The sequence below is a fragment of the Peromyscus eremicus genome, chromosome 7, assembly GCF_949786415.1.
Source record: "Peromyscus eremicus chromosome 7, PerEre_H2_v1, whole genome shotgun sequence".
NCBI classification, from domain to species: Eukaryota; Metazoa; Chordata; class Mammalia; order Rodentia; family Cricetidae; genus Peromyscus; species Peromyscus eremicus.
Window position 1 is genome coordinate 52,626,126 of NC_081422.1, and position 13,376 is coordinate 52,639,501.

Here is a 13,376-nt window from a genome sequence, read left to right on the forward strand (position 1 = left end):
TCACATTGCGGCTAGCCCCCAACTCCCAGTCCTCCCTTAGGTCGGAGGTTTCTGCTCTGCTGGAGCATCCCTTCTGGGGCCACTTCCTCTTTCTAGAGGGAAAGCTGGAGTGTACCACTATTCCCTGTCCTCTTCCTCCAGGCTGTCTTCCGTTTCGTCCTCATCCTCTGTCCCCTGCTTCCCCATCCTTCAGCCTCGTTCCTTGCTCTTGCCCCAAATGTCCCCAACTCTATTCCTCTCTCTTCCTAAGACTCTTCTTGGGTCTTCAATGCAGGCTTTTCACCTCACCCCTTTCCAAAATGCAGAAAGCGATGCTCACGTTCCATCTCATGAGCTAGTTTGGAGACGGAAAATCTACAGTTTGGCTCCTATTAGGACCCAGTGATGCGTCTGGGCTCCCCTCCCATGCTACTGGAAACATCCTGCACTTATGTCCAATGGGTCCCTGTCTCGTGTCGGCACAACTCTCACATGTGGCCATCCCATCCTCTCATAAGGTCTCTTTGATCCCAACAGAATTCCCGGCAGACAAAGGGGAGCGTCAGAAATGCTGTTTATTTTTTTTTCTGCTACCCCAAACTGGCTAGTCTCTTTGGAGGGGCAGGCTACTGGTACATACTTGGAAACAAAGGCAGGGCAAGTGTCTCGAGAGGCAGGCACAGGCTGTGGGATCTGGGATAAGAGAACAGAGAGGCCCAGCCAGGGACAATTTCCACATTTCATCAGAGGGCATTAGGAAGACAGAGAGAGCGCTTAGCCTTCCCAGTCCTTGCCTATAGTCCTTCCTTTCCAGATCCTGTACTGTCCACTCCAGGTTCCTTTCCGGACCAGCCCCGGTGCCCACCTGGGTGGCCTCCCGAAGCTCCTTACCTCAGTGCTGAGAACTCTCAAAGTGGGCCAGGGTAAGGGCATTATTGTTGCCCTGTTAGCATGCTGCCCCTGATAGGAGCGTGGGCAATGCTGTTAGCAGCCATTAGTACCAGAGATGACGAATTCTGAGATTACAGTTCTATCCTAGTTGCTAGCTCTGAGCAAATCGACAAGTCGGAATAATGAGTGGCCCGGAAGAGCTCAGAAAGGGAGGTAGGAAAATGTGAAGTCCCCAGGCCAACCTCAGGCCTCACCAACTCCAGACCTCACGGTACTTAGAGGGAACATTGGCAGGGTCAGGAGGAGTTAGGAAGGCCCTGGGGCTGCTCCAGCCAGCCGGGGCAGGGTGTAGTTAGAAGCAGGCGAGGAAGAGAACAAGCAAGCTTTGGCCCAGCAGAAGCAGGCCCAAGAGCTGCTGCACGGACTTCCCTGCTGCTGCTGTTGCAGCCTCTGGGGCCCCAGCACGGCTGAGGTAAATGATGACCACATTGTCCTCGGGTCCAGACGGCTGTACCTCGTTGTCAACCGTGTAGCAGCCCTTGCCCTCCGCTGCTTTGCCGTGGAACCTGCGCCCCAGTGCATCCTCTCCCCCCTCACCTGGAGTGGCCAATGCCACGTTCACAGAGCTCTCGGCACTACCCAGCTCATTGGTGGCCAGACAGGTATAGCTCCCTTCCTCTGGCTTGCCAAAGTCAGGGATAAGCAGACTGCCGTTGGCAAAGGCCTGGAAGCGTGGCCGCCCATTGGTCATAAGGGTACCAGGTAGGGCACGTCCGTTAATGCCTACATTAGGACTGACAATCTCCACTGTGCCACCATGGGTGTGGATATGCCAGTGAAGCTGGGGGGCCGGCTGTCCGTCCACATCACAGTGGAGTGCCAGCACAAAGCCAGGCCGCAGCTCTGCTCCATCCTGGCTGGGCTGGTAGCTTAGCTGCACCGAGGGTGCTGAGCAGGGGAGCGGTGGCAGGCGGCTCAGTGGGGTGCCCTTCAGCACATGTGGTGAAGTACAGGCAATGTTGTCCTGCTCTGGAATGGACATGGCGGTGGCCAGGGCCCAGGTCTTGAACCACACAATGCCACAGGTGCAGTCGAAAGGGTTGTCGTTGATCTGCAAGTGGGACAGCGCGGTGAGTGGAGCGAAGGTGCCCTCGGCCAACGTGTGCAGGCGGTTGTGATTGAGCTGCAGAGAACGGAGGGCCTGGAGGCTGCGGAAGGCATCCCGAGGGATGAAGGCCAGCTCGTTGCTGTCCATCTTGAGCAGCTGCAGAGCGCTGAGGTTGTGTAGGTCGCTCCAGGCAAACTCAGAGATGAGGTTGTGGCTGAGGTCCAGACTCTTGAGCTGGCCCAGGGGGGCCAGGGCACCAGCAGCCACCGAGCGGATCTCATTGTGTGCAAGCCACAGCGACTGCAGTAGGGGGACCTCCCTGAAAGCCCCCTTGGGCAGGCCTGGCAGCCTGTTGGCTGACAGGCTCAGTGTGGTCACATTGGCTGGGAAGCCTGGTGGTACAGCCTGTAGGTCACGATAGGCACAGTCTGCAATCTGGAAACCATACTTCTCCCCACAGTCACAGGACTCCGGACAAGCTTGCACCAGGTTCAGGAGAACAGCCCAGCAAAGCAGGCGCAGTGCCCGCATGGTACCTCCTACAAGGAAGGACATGCCACCCAGGTGAGCTTAAGGATTCACAGAAAGGACTTATCCCTCCTCAGACCCCAACCATTAGAAGGCCCTGCATAAGCCAGCCAGACACTACCACCTAACCCACCACCCTCACCCCCTAGGAGAAGAAACTGAGGCCCATAAGAGGGCTTGGACTTGCCAAGGTCGTGTAGGCAGGCAAGGTGAAGACAGGATGGAAGGCGACCCCAGCTTTTCCTCTGCTCAGAGCTCTTTCTGCCTCGGCCTGTTGCTAGCTGACTTTATGACTTGAAATCTGTTTTCCAGCCACCCCCCTCCCCCAGCACTTCACAGAACCTCCCTTCTGCCCTCCCACATCCTGGCTACAGTCCCTCCCACTGGAGCCCCCCCATAGGTATGTTTTGCTGCCCTAGTCCAGACAAGGCCCCTTGTGCAACGCACACACACCCTCCACGGCTCCCACTCCGGGGCCCGTTCCGTTCAAACTACCCCAGGCAGCTGCCTAAATAAACCAACCAGGACCTCTCAACTAAGGCAGGGGGCCAGAGGCTCATCCCAAATGCAGCTGGGAGTTCTGGAGTTGAGATTGTCCGAGCAGACGCTCTCTGGATGGCTCTGAGAAAGGGCCTGTTCCAAGTCCGTCAAACTCACGGGGATGGAAGAACAAACCAGCCAGAGTCTAGCAGACCTCCACCCCCAACTCCCTCACCCCCAGCTGTGGGGACTCCTTCTTCCCTGACTCACCTCCAAACTGCTCTTCCGAAGTCAAGCTGAGCCTCTCTTAAGATGGGTAGAACCAAAGCACCGAGGACCAGGACTGCCAGGCAGGACCAGGATGCTGGAGGAGGGGGCTGGCTGCTTTGTACACCCCGCTGACCAGGGTGCCCAGGACAGTCCTGAGCAGGAGCTGCAGAGAAGGATCTGTGCAGCCTAGACGCCTTTCAACAAAACAAAAATGAGCTTCGGCCACAGGGACCCTGCTTCATAAATGACACCAGAAACTGGAGGGGAAAGGGGCCAAATTTGGGGTTGTTCATGTGCTCTCTCTCTCTCTCTCTCTCTCTCTCTCTCTCTCTCTCTCTCTCCCTCTCTCCCTCTCTAGCTCCAACTTCCTTAAAGTCACAGCACTATCTGGGCAGGACCCAAGAAAAGATGAGGCCAGAAAGGATCCTTTTTTTTTTTTTTTCTAATGGGGGAAGGGTGAGAAACTGGATCTCACGGAAAGTGGGAAATTTGTAACCTCGCTTCCAACAAGAAGAAAGCGGCGGCCCCTTCCTCCCCTCCTGGCTCTGAGTTGCTGTTTGTGTGCACAGCTGAGTGTGTGTTGTGGCCTTGGTGGGGGAGAGCGGGTGTTGCTGTGTGTGTGGATGAGGCTGTGTGTTAGGGACATGCAGTAGGAGACACTGTGCTCAGGGGAGTTTGAGGGTGCTTGTGTGTGTGTCTGTGGGATGGTGTGTTTGTGTGTGGATATGAATTAGTCTCTTTGTGAGTGTGTATTCCTGTGTGTCTCTCTTGGTGTGTGTGTGTGTGTGTGTGTGTGTGTGTGTGTGTGTGTGTGCTGGGGTGTCTATAAAAAACTGTGAGGGCCAGAGTGTAGGGAACAGCCACCAGGCTCCAGCCCCTGGGTGAGAAACCAAAATGTTAGGCTGTTCTTTTTTTTTTTTTTTTTTTTTTTTTTTTTTTTTTTTTTAAAGTAAATATATCCTGCAGGCTGAAGTTGCTGGGCAGGGAGCTCCCAGGGCCCCAGCTGAGCCCCACACTGAGCTGGGCGTGTGTGCAGGCGGGATGAAGGGATGACAGCATGCCTGACAGAGAGCAGAAATCAGCCTGGGCAGGGGTGTCACTGGCTGGGGATTCTGGACACTCTGGCGTGCAGACAAAGACGTTCCATGGTCCAGGATCCAGCACTCAGAGCAATGTTGAAGGGCCTCGCTTCAGGAATAGTCCCTGTGGCTCTGTTCCCACAGTGTTCAAGACCTGTCATAGACGCCAGACAGAGTGGCCAGCCCTGCCACCTCTGGGATCTACCATCCCACACTGCCTCTGGAGAGGGTATGAGACCTTTCTCTCCAGACAGGAAGGGCCGTGGATAGGAATGGAGCGAGGAAGAAGCCAAGGAGCTGGGGTGGAAGCGGAAGACAAGGGAGCCTGAAAACAACTTCCTGGCATGGACTCCTCTGCCCTCCACGGCATACATCTATCCATCTCCCCCAGTAGCCCGCACTCATGCTTCCTCTTCCTGTCTGTTAACCGGATAGAGTCTGCTGTGACTCAACTCACCCTCTCAGCGAGGCCAAGGGGTATTGTCGCTGACTGAAAGTATACAAGGAGCCGGGCGGTGGTGGCGCACGCCTTTAATCCCAGCACTCGGGAGGCAGAGCCAGGCGGATCTCTGTGAGTTCGAGGCCAGCCTGGACTACCAAGTGAGTTCCAGGAAAGGCGCAAAGCTACACAGAGAAACCCTGTCTCGAAAGAAAAAAAAAAAAAAAAAAAAAGAAAGTATACAAGGAGCCCCACCCCAGCTCCTCACACCCTCTCTCTGTCATGGAGCTTTCGAAGACCCCAGAGTGCTGCCTGTGAACACTGAGTCTGAAGCTAGGATGTTATTGTAGACTCCTTTAGATGTGCCCTTCTCTGCCCTGCGCCCAGAAAGCCTTCTCTCGCACCTTGTTTGTTGTGTAGAAGGGTTTGGGACAAGTCCTGAAGTGGGTGGAATAAGCAGAGGGTGGAGGCCTACATACCCAGATTCAACAACGCAGGGAAATCTGTGACCTCCGAGTCTGTCAGGGGCAACTTCCCGGAGACTAGGGCTTCCCTAGGTTTCTCAGAACACAGCTACACACACTCTCACTGAACAAAGCCCATGTATGTCATCAGCCATACCTGCAGGGCCCCCCCAACGAGCTCACAGTCCCCACCCTATCCCATTTCTCTAAAGCCCACCCAAGGACAGATTGACCATCCTCCCTCCCCTTAACCCTCTTGCTGTAGCTGCTTCCTTCTGGCACAGACAATAGAAGCCAAATGGTGCATGTCTTTAATGCCAGTACTCAGGAGGCAGAGGCAGATGGATCTCTGTGAGTTCGAGGCCAGCCTGGTCTACATAGTCCCAGTATAGCCGGGCTGTGTAGAGAGAGAGAGACTCTGTTTCAAAAAAAAGAAGACGGAGAAGAAGAAGGAGAAGGAGAAGGAGAAGGAGAAGGAGAAGGAGAAGAAGGAGAAGGAGAAGAAGAAGAAGAAGAAGAAGAAGAAGAAGAAGAAGAAGAAGAAGAAGAAGAAGAAGAAGAAAGAAAAGAAAGAAAGAAAGAAAGAAAGAAAGAAAGAAAGAAAGAAAGAAAGAAAGAAAGAAAGAGAAAGAAAGAAAGAAGGAAGGAAGGAAAGAAAGAGAAATCACCACACCATGCAGCTTTCTGAGGCCCCCAAGTCTGGGGTTGTTCTCTTCACTAATTGTCCTCACTGACCCCCCCCCCCTTGCTCTGATCTACAGTTATTTGTTCTTCCATAGGCAGATGCCTTGTCTTGCGGGTTGCTATTGAACCAGGTACCTAGAAGCCCTTGGGTGAATGCAAGAGTTGGCAGGTCATCAGATATCACAAAGGAAAACGTTTTAAGGTTCATCTGTTCTCTTCTTGTGGCACAAATGGAGATTCTAGGCCAGAAGGAAGGAGGGACGTGCCCAAGGAAAGTTCCTTACAATAAAGCATTTCAGGAAAGGTTGCATAGAATGCAAGGGAGCCACACTTTTCAGGGATGGGGGGCTGTCACTAGCTGTCCCAGGAACGGCAATCCTGACCTCCTCATTCTCCACCAGCAAAGCTCTTGATGGTAGCCAAACACTGGTCCCCAGAATTCCATTTCAGAAAAGCTCTGAAGGCTGAGGGCAGGAGAAGCGAGTGGGGAGGGACCCATTCATGCAGAAGAGACCATGTGTGTGTGTGTGTGTGTGTGTGTGTGTGTGTGTGTGTGTGTGTGTAGTCACTGATAGCTCTGCATTAACCCAGGTCCAACCAAGGCCATCAGGGTAGAGCCATGCCTCCTCTGCCACCCAAGGGCCACTGCTCAGAGTAGACCCCATAGGACCTTCCGTGTGTTTTCACAATGGGGCATAAAGACCACGCCCAGCAGAGCAATAGGAGCAGTTTATAGTTGTTCCAGGGCACAACCTCTTCAAGTAACTGTTTCCTGTCCCACTGATGATCCCAGATGAAGCACTTCCTGCAAAGGCCACTCCAGAGGATACAATCAGGAGGCCTCATTCTCCTCCAAGCCTGTTGCTAGCTCCCTGCCCACCACTGGGGACATCAGGTCGGAGTGGGCCCTAAGAGGATATGTGAGACCTTGACTGTCACCCAGAGGCCCATGACTGGAGAGCCTTTCTCCAATCCTCGGGCCCCCTATGGCATCTCGGTCTTCAGCTGCTCTCAAAGGAGGGACACAGAGGAAGGGAGAGGGAAGAACCACCCCCTCGCCTCCTGCCAGCCCCGGTCCCAGCCCCAGGGTTCTCTGACAGCTTGCAGAGTGGCCTGCCCTGGTTTGCCTGCTGGCCTTTCTAGGATGCAAGATTGTCACGGCTACATCTAAACCACTTCAGTAGACAGTGACAGCCGGTTGGCTCTCTCGCTCTGTCCCACAGCGGTTCCTTCCTCGTTCTGCAGACTCAGCCTTCTCTCCCGGCTCCCACTCCCCCCTTCCCTCCTGTCCGGCCACCTCCAACTAAAGCAGCCAGTCCCACACCAGCTGTGGCTGCTCAGCCGGAAGCCCCCACCTCAGAGAGGCCTGTAGGGGCCTCTGAACCATGCCAGGCCACATCAGCTTTTCCTGGAAGGCAGAAAAAAAGATCCCAAAGAGAAACTGGAGGTGTAGCGGGGGAGGCAGGGGTGGGAGTAGGGGGCAGAGCCAACAGCGAGAGAAAACTGGGGAGAAACAGAAACAGGGGGATGGAAATGTCTCAGAGAGAGATTAACGGAAAGTCACAGCCAGAGTGAGGACATGGGGTGTTTGTCTGGGGAGGGGGTGACCCCGGGAGAAAGGAATCTGGGAGGACTCAGGCCTGGGAAGAGATGGGAAAGGGCTGGAGTCTGCAACAGAAAAGTTGTGCCGACACAGTGTCACAGTGGCCCGTGGAAGGGCAGAGCTGGTCTCTGACCCACACCAAACGCCCTCCAAACATCTTGCAGGAACCCTTGGGAGGAAGCTAGCTCACTCCCACTGGAATTTGTCTCACCCATGAGTCTCCAGGGAGAAAAGATGAGGTATGGAGAGCCCTGGGTTGTCCGTGACACACACGGCTGTGTTTAAACGGGGCTCTTTCTGTTGGCATGCGTGTGAAAGGGGAGCCCGTGCTTGCTCCTATATGCACGTGTGTGAGTATGTGCACCAGAGCCAGCAGGAGCCCATGGCGTGCACACTCGAGACTACAGAGGGGAAAGCAGAGTCCACCTAGTTTTCTCTACTGCATCTGCCTCTACCTGGAGACTCCCACTGACTCAAGCCTGACTGTACACGGGACAGACTTACCCTTTCCTCCTCACCCTCCACACACTCTCCCCACCACTCAAGTGTGAGTTTCTTGTTTTGGGGTCTCTGACCTTGGAAACCACGGGCCTGGGGTTGCCCAGCTCCGGCTCCTGCTCCTGCTCCACCAGCATTCTCAGTTAATGTGTGCTTCTGTGACAAGGTTTCCTCACTTCTTGCCTTTCGAGATTTGTTCAAATGCAAGCTCCCAGAAGGGCCCTTTCAGAGCACCTTGTACACACAGCTTTTTGTCACTGTGCCTCATCTGTCCTTCCCCACTAATCTCTTCTAAATATTTCTTGTCTATCTCTCCAACCTAAGTGTGAGCCCCACATGGGTGGAGACGTGATTCTGTTCACTGCTGTCCCCCAGGGCCTGACAAGGGCCGGCCATTCAGTAGATGCTCAGTAAATTGCCACTGAGCGACAGAACGAAGAATCACCCTGGCCTCTAGTGGAAAACCTTCCCCCAGACCTCTTCCATCATGGAGCTCCTCAGCCCAGCTCTTCTGAACCACTGTCCTCCTGGTCAATGCCGGCTCAAGTCTAACCTTCTCTTCTGTCCTCAGGGAAGTTCTGAGCAGTTCAGCTCACAGGGACACATTTCACACGAATCATTTTTTTTTCCTTCCCTACTGTACTGGCTAGCTTTTTTTTTTTTTTTTTTTTTTGGTTTTTCGAGACAGGGTTTCTCTGTGTAGCTTTGCGCCTTTCCTGGGACTCACTTGGTAGCCCAGGCTGGCCTCGAACTCACAGAGATCCGCCTGGCTCTGCCTCCCGAGTGCTGGGATTAAAGGCATGCGCCACCACTGCCCAGCTGTACTGGCTAGCTTTATGTCAACCCAACACAACTAGAGGGAACCTTAATTGAGAGAATGCCTCCACCAGCTCAGCCTTTGGGTAATCATATGGGGGTATTTTCTTGGTTGATGACTGATGTAGGAGAGCCCAGCTCACTGTGGGTGGTGCCTTTCCTGGGCTTGTGGTCCTGGATTCTACAAGAAAGCAGCCTGAGCAAGCCACAAGGAGCAAGCTTTCAAGCAGCACTCCTCCATGGCCTCTGCCTCAGCTCCTGCCTCCGTTTTCCCGCCCTGTTTAAGTTCCTGCTCTGACTTCCCTCAGCAATGAAGTGTGGCCTGAGAGTTGTAAGCTGAAATAAAGCCTTTCCTCCAAGTTGTTTATGGTCATGGTGTTGTCTCACTGTAACAGAAATCTTAACTAAGATACCCACACTGGAGCCAGGCAGTGGTGGCACACGCCTTTAATCCCAGCACTCGGGAGGCAGAAGCAGGTGGATCTCTGTGAGTTTGAGGCCAGCCTGGTCTACAGAGTGAGAACCAGAACAAGCACCAAAACTACAGAGAAACCCTGTCTCGGAAAACAAACAAACAAACAAACAAACAAACAAAAAGATACCCACACTGGTCCTAAAGATTTCAAGTATATAGGCCCAATGATCTGCAAGGTGGCTCAGCGGATAAAGATACCTGCCCTTAAACTTGACAACCTGAATCTGAGCTTCAGGACCTACATGATGGAAGGAGAGAACTGACTCCTGCAAGTTATCTTCTGACCTTTACACAGGCCTGTTAGGGGTATGCATAACCAGCCAGGATCTATGTGGGTGAGAGCAACAGTTTAGCTTTGTGGGCAAAGCCAAGCCTGGAATGGGAGCGCAGGAACACACCATCTGCTGGGTTGGGAGAAATAATGGACTTGGTAGATAGGGGCTTGGGGACAGTGCCGAGAGAGGGAGGAGAGGAGAGAGGGGAGTGGGGGTCGGAATAAGAGTCAGGAGAGGTGGAAACATCGAGACCTGTGATCTGGAAGGACTGGGGCCAGCTGTGAAAAAGGCCAGCCTGTCACTGACAGCAGAGGAAGGTGACAGAGCTGACACATGCCCGTCACTGACGGGTCAGGCTGTAGTCTGTTTCCATGGAACACTGCTCTCCACATCAGCAACCAGACGCTCCTGAAATCAGAGCTTGGCTCCTCTCAACCCAGGGAGCTGTGAGGAGGTCCAGGTGACATATGTCTTTTCTACGGAGGAGAGGAGAGTAGGGGTACCAGGCTGGAGACAGAAAGAGGAGGGAGACCTGGTTGAGCTGCTGGGCGAAGCGGGGGAGGACAGGGCAGCAAAGCTGTGACGACTTCAGCCCAAGGGAAGTGGACATGAAGAAGGAAAGATGGTATCTAATCTGCCTGGGGAGGTGGCACTGGCTGCAGAAACTTCAAGGTGGCAGCCAAGGCAGGACAGCATGACACACAGCCACTGAGTATGTAGAAGCTCAGAGAAGGAAGAAGCAAGTGGACATTGTTGTTGCAGAATATTAGTTGAAGACGTGTTACATTTGTTTATGCTGTGGAACTTTTGTTTAATGATGCAAAGATGTGTTGCATTCTTTAATGTTTAACTCTGTGAAGCTGTGTTATTTTGCTTGTCTAAAACAGAAGACTGGTCTAATAAAGAGCTGAATGGCCAATAGCTAGGCAGGAGAAAGGATGGCGGGGCTGGCAGGCAGAGAGTATAAAAAGGAGGAGTAATCTGGGAAGAGAGGTCCAGGAATGAACAAAGGAGAAGGGGAGGAGGAGGCAACAGGGTGAGACTCACATACTCTGAATAAATATATGTTACACACCCTGCAAGCTGCCTAGGAGTTTTTATTCTTCCTTCTTGACAAACACACCTTCACAACCACCTAGAAGACCAAGTTCCAACTTAGCACTTGCGAAAGAGAACAATTGAATGAAGGAGGAAGACAGTGTGAAGACACAGGGGCGGGGGGGGGGGGATGGTAAATAGAGAGGAAGGTAGCTGGAGAGGGATGGATGCATCCACAAGTGAAGAAACTCCTACAATGGCCATCAACCTGCAGACCCTAGGGAGAGGCAGGGAGCAGATTCCACCCTCACAGCCCATAGGATGGACCAGCGCTGAGGACTTCTTGACTGTATGCCCTCACATTCAGGCCTATGATACCGTACACTGTGTTATTTAAGTCACCTAGTTTTGGGTCTGTCCTTTTAGAAAACACTCTATGAAAAGTAAAGTTTCATTCCACTTATATAATCTTTCACCCCTCCCTAACCCTTCTCATTTTGCTAGTTAAGATGTTTTTGGGGCAGGGGGCTGAAGAGATGGTTCCATAGTTAAAAGCACTGGTTATTCTTTCAGATGACCCAGCATCAATTCCCAGCACCCACATGGCAGCTCACACCTTTCTATAACTCCAGTTCAAGGAGGATCAGACACCCTATTCTGACCTCTGAGTATACCAGGTGTGTCTGTGGTACACAGACATATGTGTAGGCAAAACACCCATATACATAAAACAAAATAAATTTTTTTTTAATTTAAAAATATTCTTGGGGCAGGTGAGATGACTCAGTTGATAAAGGTGCTTGCTGCGAAGCCTGATGACCTGAGTTCAAGCACCATAACCCCCATAGAGGGAGAGAACCGACTCCAGCAAAGCATCCTATGACCTCTACCCTGCAGTCATGGCAAGTCCACAACCACACATATGCCTCCACATACGCACAAATAAAAAAATAATTCTTGCCGGGCGGTGGTGGCGCACGCCTTTAATCCCAGCACTCGGGAGGCAGAGGCAGGCGGATCTCTGTGAGTTCGAGGCCAGCCTGGGCTACCAAGTGAGTTCCAGGAAAGGCGCAAAAGCTACACAGAGAAACGCTGTCTCGAAAAATAAACAAACAAACAAACAAAAAAATTCTTGATTGTCCTGTTGGTCACATTTGAGCATTAAGCAATACAGGTGTGTGGCAGCGGGACTTCCCAATTCACAGAGCTGGGTGCACTCTAAGGCTTCCTGCTGTAAGAAACTTTTGCTTCTCTCTTCCCTTGTATTCTTCTATAATTAAGTCACTCACGGTCTCATCTGTACATTGTAAAGGATGGTAATATTTATACTATTCTAAAGTCACAAGTACAATGGTTTCATTTTGTTCATAGATTCTAATAAGTTTTTTTTAACCATCAATAGCCTAATATTACATTCTCATGTCCATGTGAGCACAGTCCATTACCACGGCTGAGCTAAGGACCATCCAAGGATTACATTTCCTCCCCTCCTGATCCAGCGTTGGGATGCCATCAAGGTCAGATGGATTCAGTTCCATCAATTGCTTGGAGGTATGGGAGTCTCACTTGCCTTATATTTGGGCTACGGCTTCTTAGGAAGAGCTTCTGAGCTACCTGAAGTTCTAATTGCTTTTGTTATTCTTATTGTCAAGAGAATAATGAGCAGGCCTTCACTAAATGCTAAAAATAACCCTGGCTTTGTGTGCAGTTCCTTGTGCTGACTCCATCTGGTACAAAAACCACCTAGTCACTCGCTGTATTGACATTGTGAATGCTTGTTTTCACTTCTCAGGCAACTGAAGGTGCTTTGAAACCCCAAAAGGTATTTTTTAAAAAATCCTTCTGGGTTATAGAACCACAAGTGCGCTCTCTCTCTCTCTCTCTCTCTCTCTCTCTGTTTCTCTCTCTCTCTCTCTCTGTTTCTCTCCCTTTCTCTCTCTGACAGGCTTATGTAGCTTCAGACTGGATATTTATCTGAGGATGACCTTGAAATGCTGATCTTTCTGCCTCCACCTCCCTAGGACTAAGATTATAAGCTACCATGCCTGCTTGCCCACCCTCTCTTTAGAGTGTGCGACCCACTAGGCTGGCCCAGCGGCAATTCCTTTAACAGCCTTAGGAATCCTTCCAGGTTTGTTTTTTGTTTGGTTGGTTTGGTTTTGATTTTGACAGAAGAGAATTAGAAAACAATGTATTAATTGCCTCCATATTTTTAACTTCTCTGTGTATGTGTGTGTGCATATTCATGTGTGTGCAGGTGCACACGTGTGGAGGGAGGTGCACATATGTGGGCATGCATGAGAAAGCCGGAGGACAATCTCAGCGGCAGTTCCTCATGTGTGATCTACTTTGTTTTTATTTTCGAGACACAGTCTTCACTGGCCCGGAGCTTGGTTGGTTAGCCGTCGAACATCAGGGATCCACCCAGCTCTGCCTCCCCAGCACTGGGGGTGTAAGTACAGGCCACCGCACCTAGTTTTTTGTTTAGTTTTTTGGGGTTTTTTGTTTTTGTTTTTGTTTTTAGTGTGGGTTCAGTAGATCTAACTCAAGTCCTCATGACCTGAGTTTACGTTACAACTACAGACTGGGCTATGTCCCCAGCCCTTCTGTCCTTTTTCACTCAAGGTGGGAATTACCAGAAATCTTATCTATTGTTCTTTTCACATTTAATTTGTGCCAGGTTCTTTGTACATACAACTGAGAACCACTTTATTGCCCATTCCAGAGAAAAGAACAATGAGGTTCAGGT

General features: G+C 51.6%; 1 protein-coding gene across 2 annotated transcripts; it reads right to left on the bottom strand.

Annotated features, from left to right (window-relative positions):
* Positions 1–534: 534 nt before the first annotated feature.
* Positions 535–3,555, bottom strand: Islr (immunoglobulin superfamily containing leucine rich repeat). Of its 2 annotated transcripts, none has more exons than XM_059266934.1 (2): positions 3,257–3,555; positions 535–2,517 (listed from the first exon to the last, which is right to left on the bottom strand). In XM_059266934.1, the coding sequence occupies exon 2, from the start codon at positions 2,507–2,509 to the stop codon at positions 1,223–1,225; it is 1,287 nt and encodes a 428-aa protein (XP_059122917.1). In that variant the 5' UTR covers positions 2,510–2,517; positions 3,257–3,555; the 3' UTR covers positions 535–1,222. The 2 variants fall into 2 exon arrangements, with proteins under 2 accessions (XP_059122917.1, XP_059122916.1); XM_059266933.1 differs by lacking the exon at positions 3,257–3,555 and adding an exon at positions 2,694–2,814.
* Between the last annotated feature and the right edge of the window lie 9,821 nt (positions 3,556–13,376).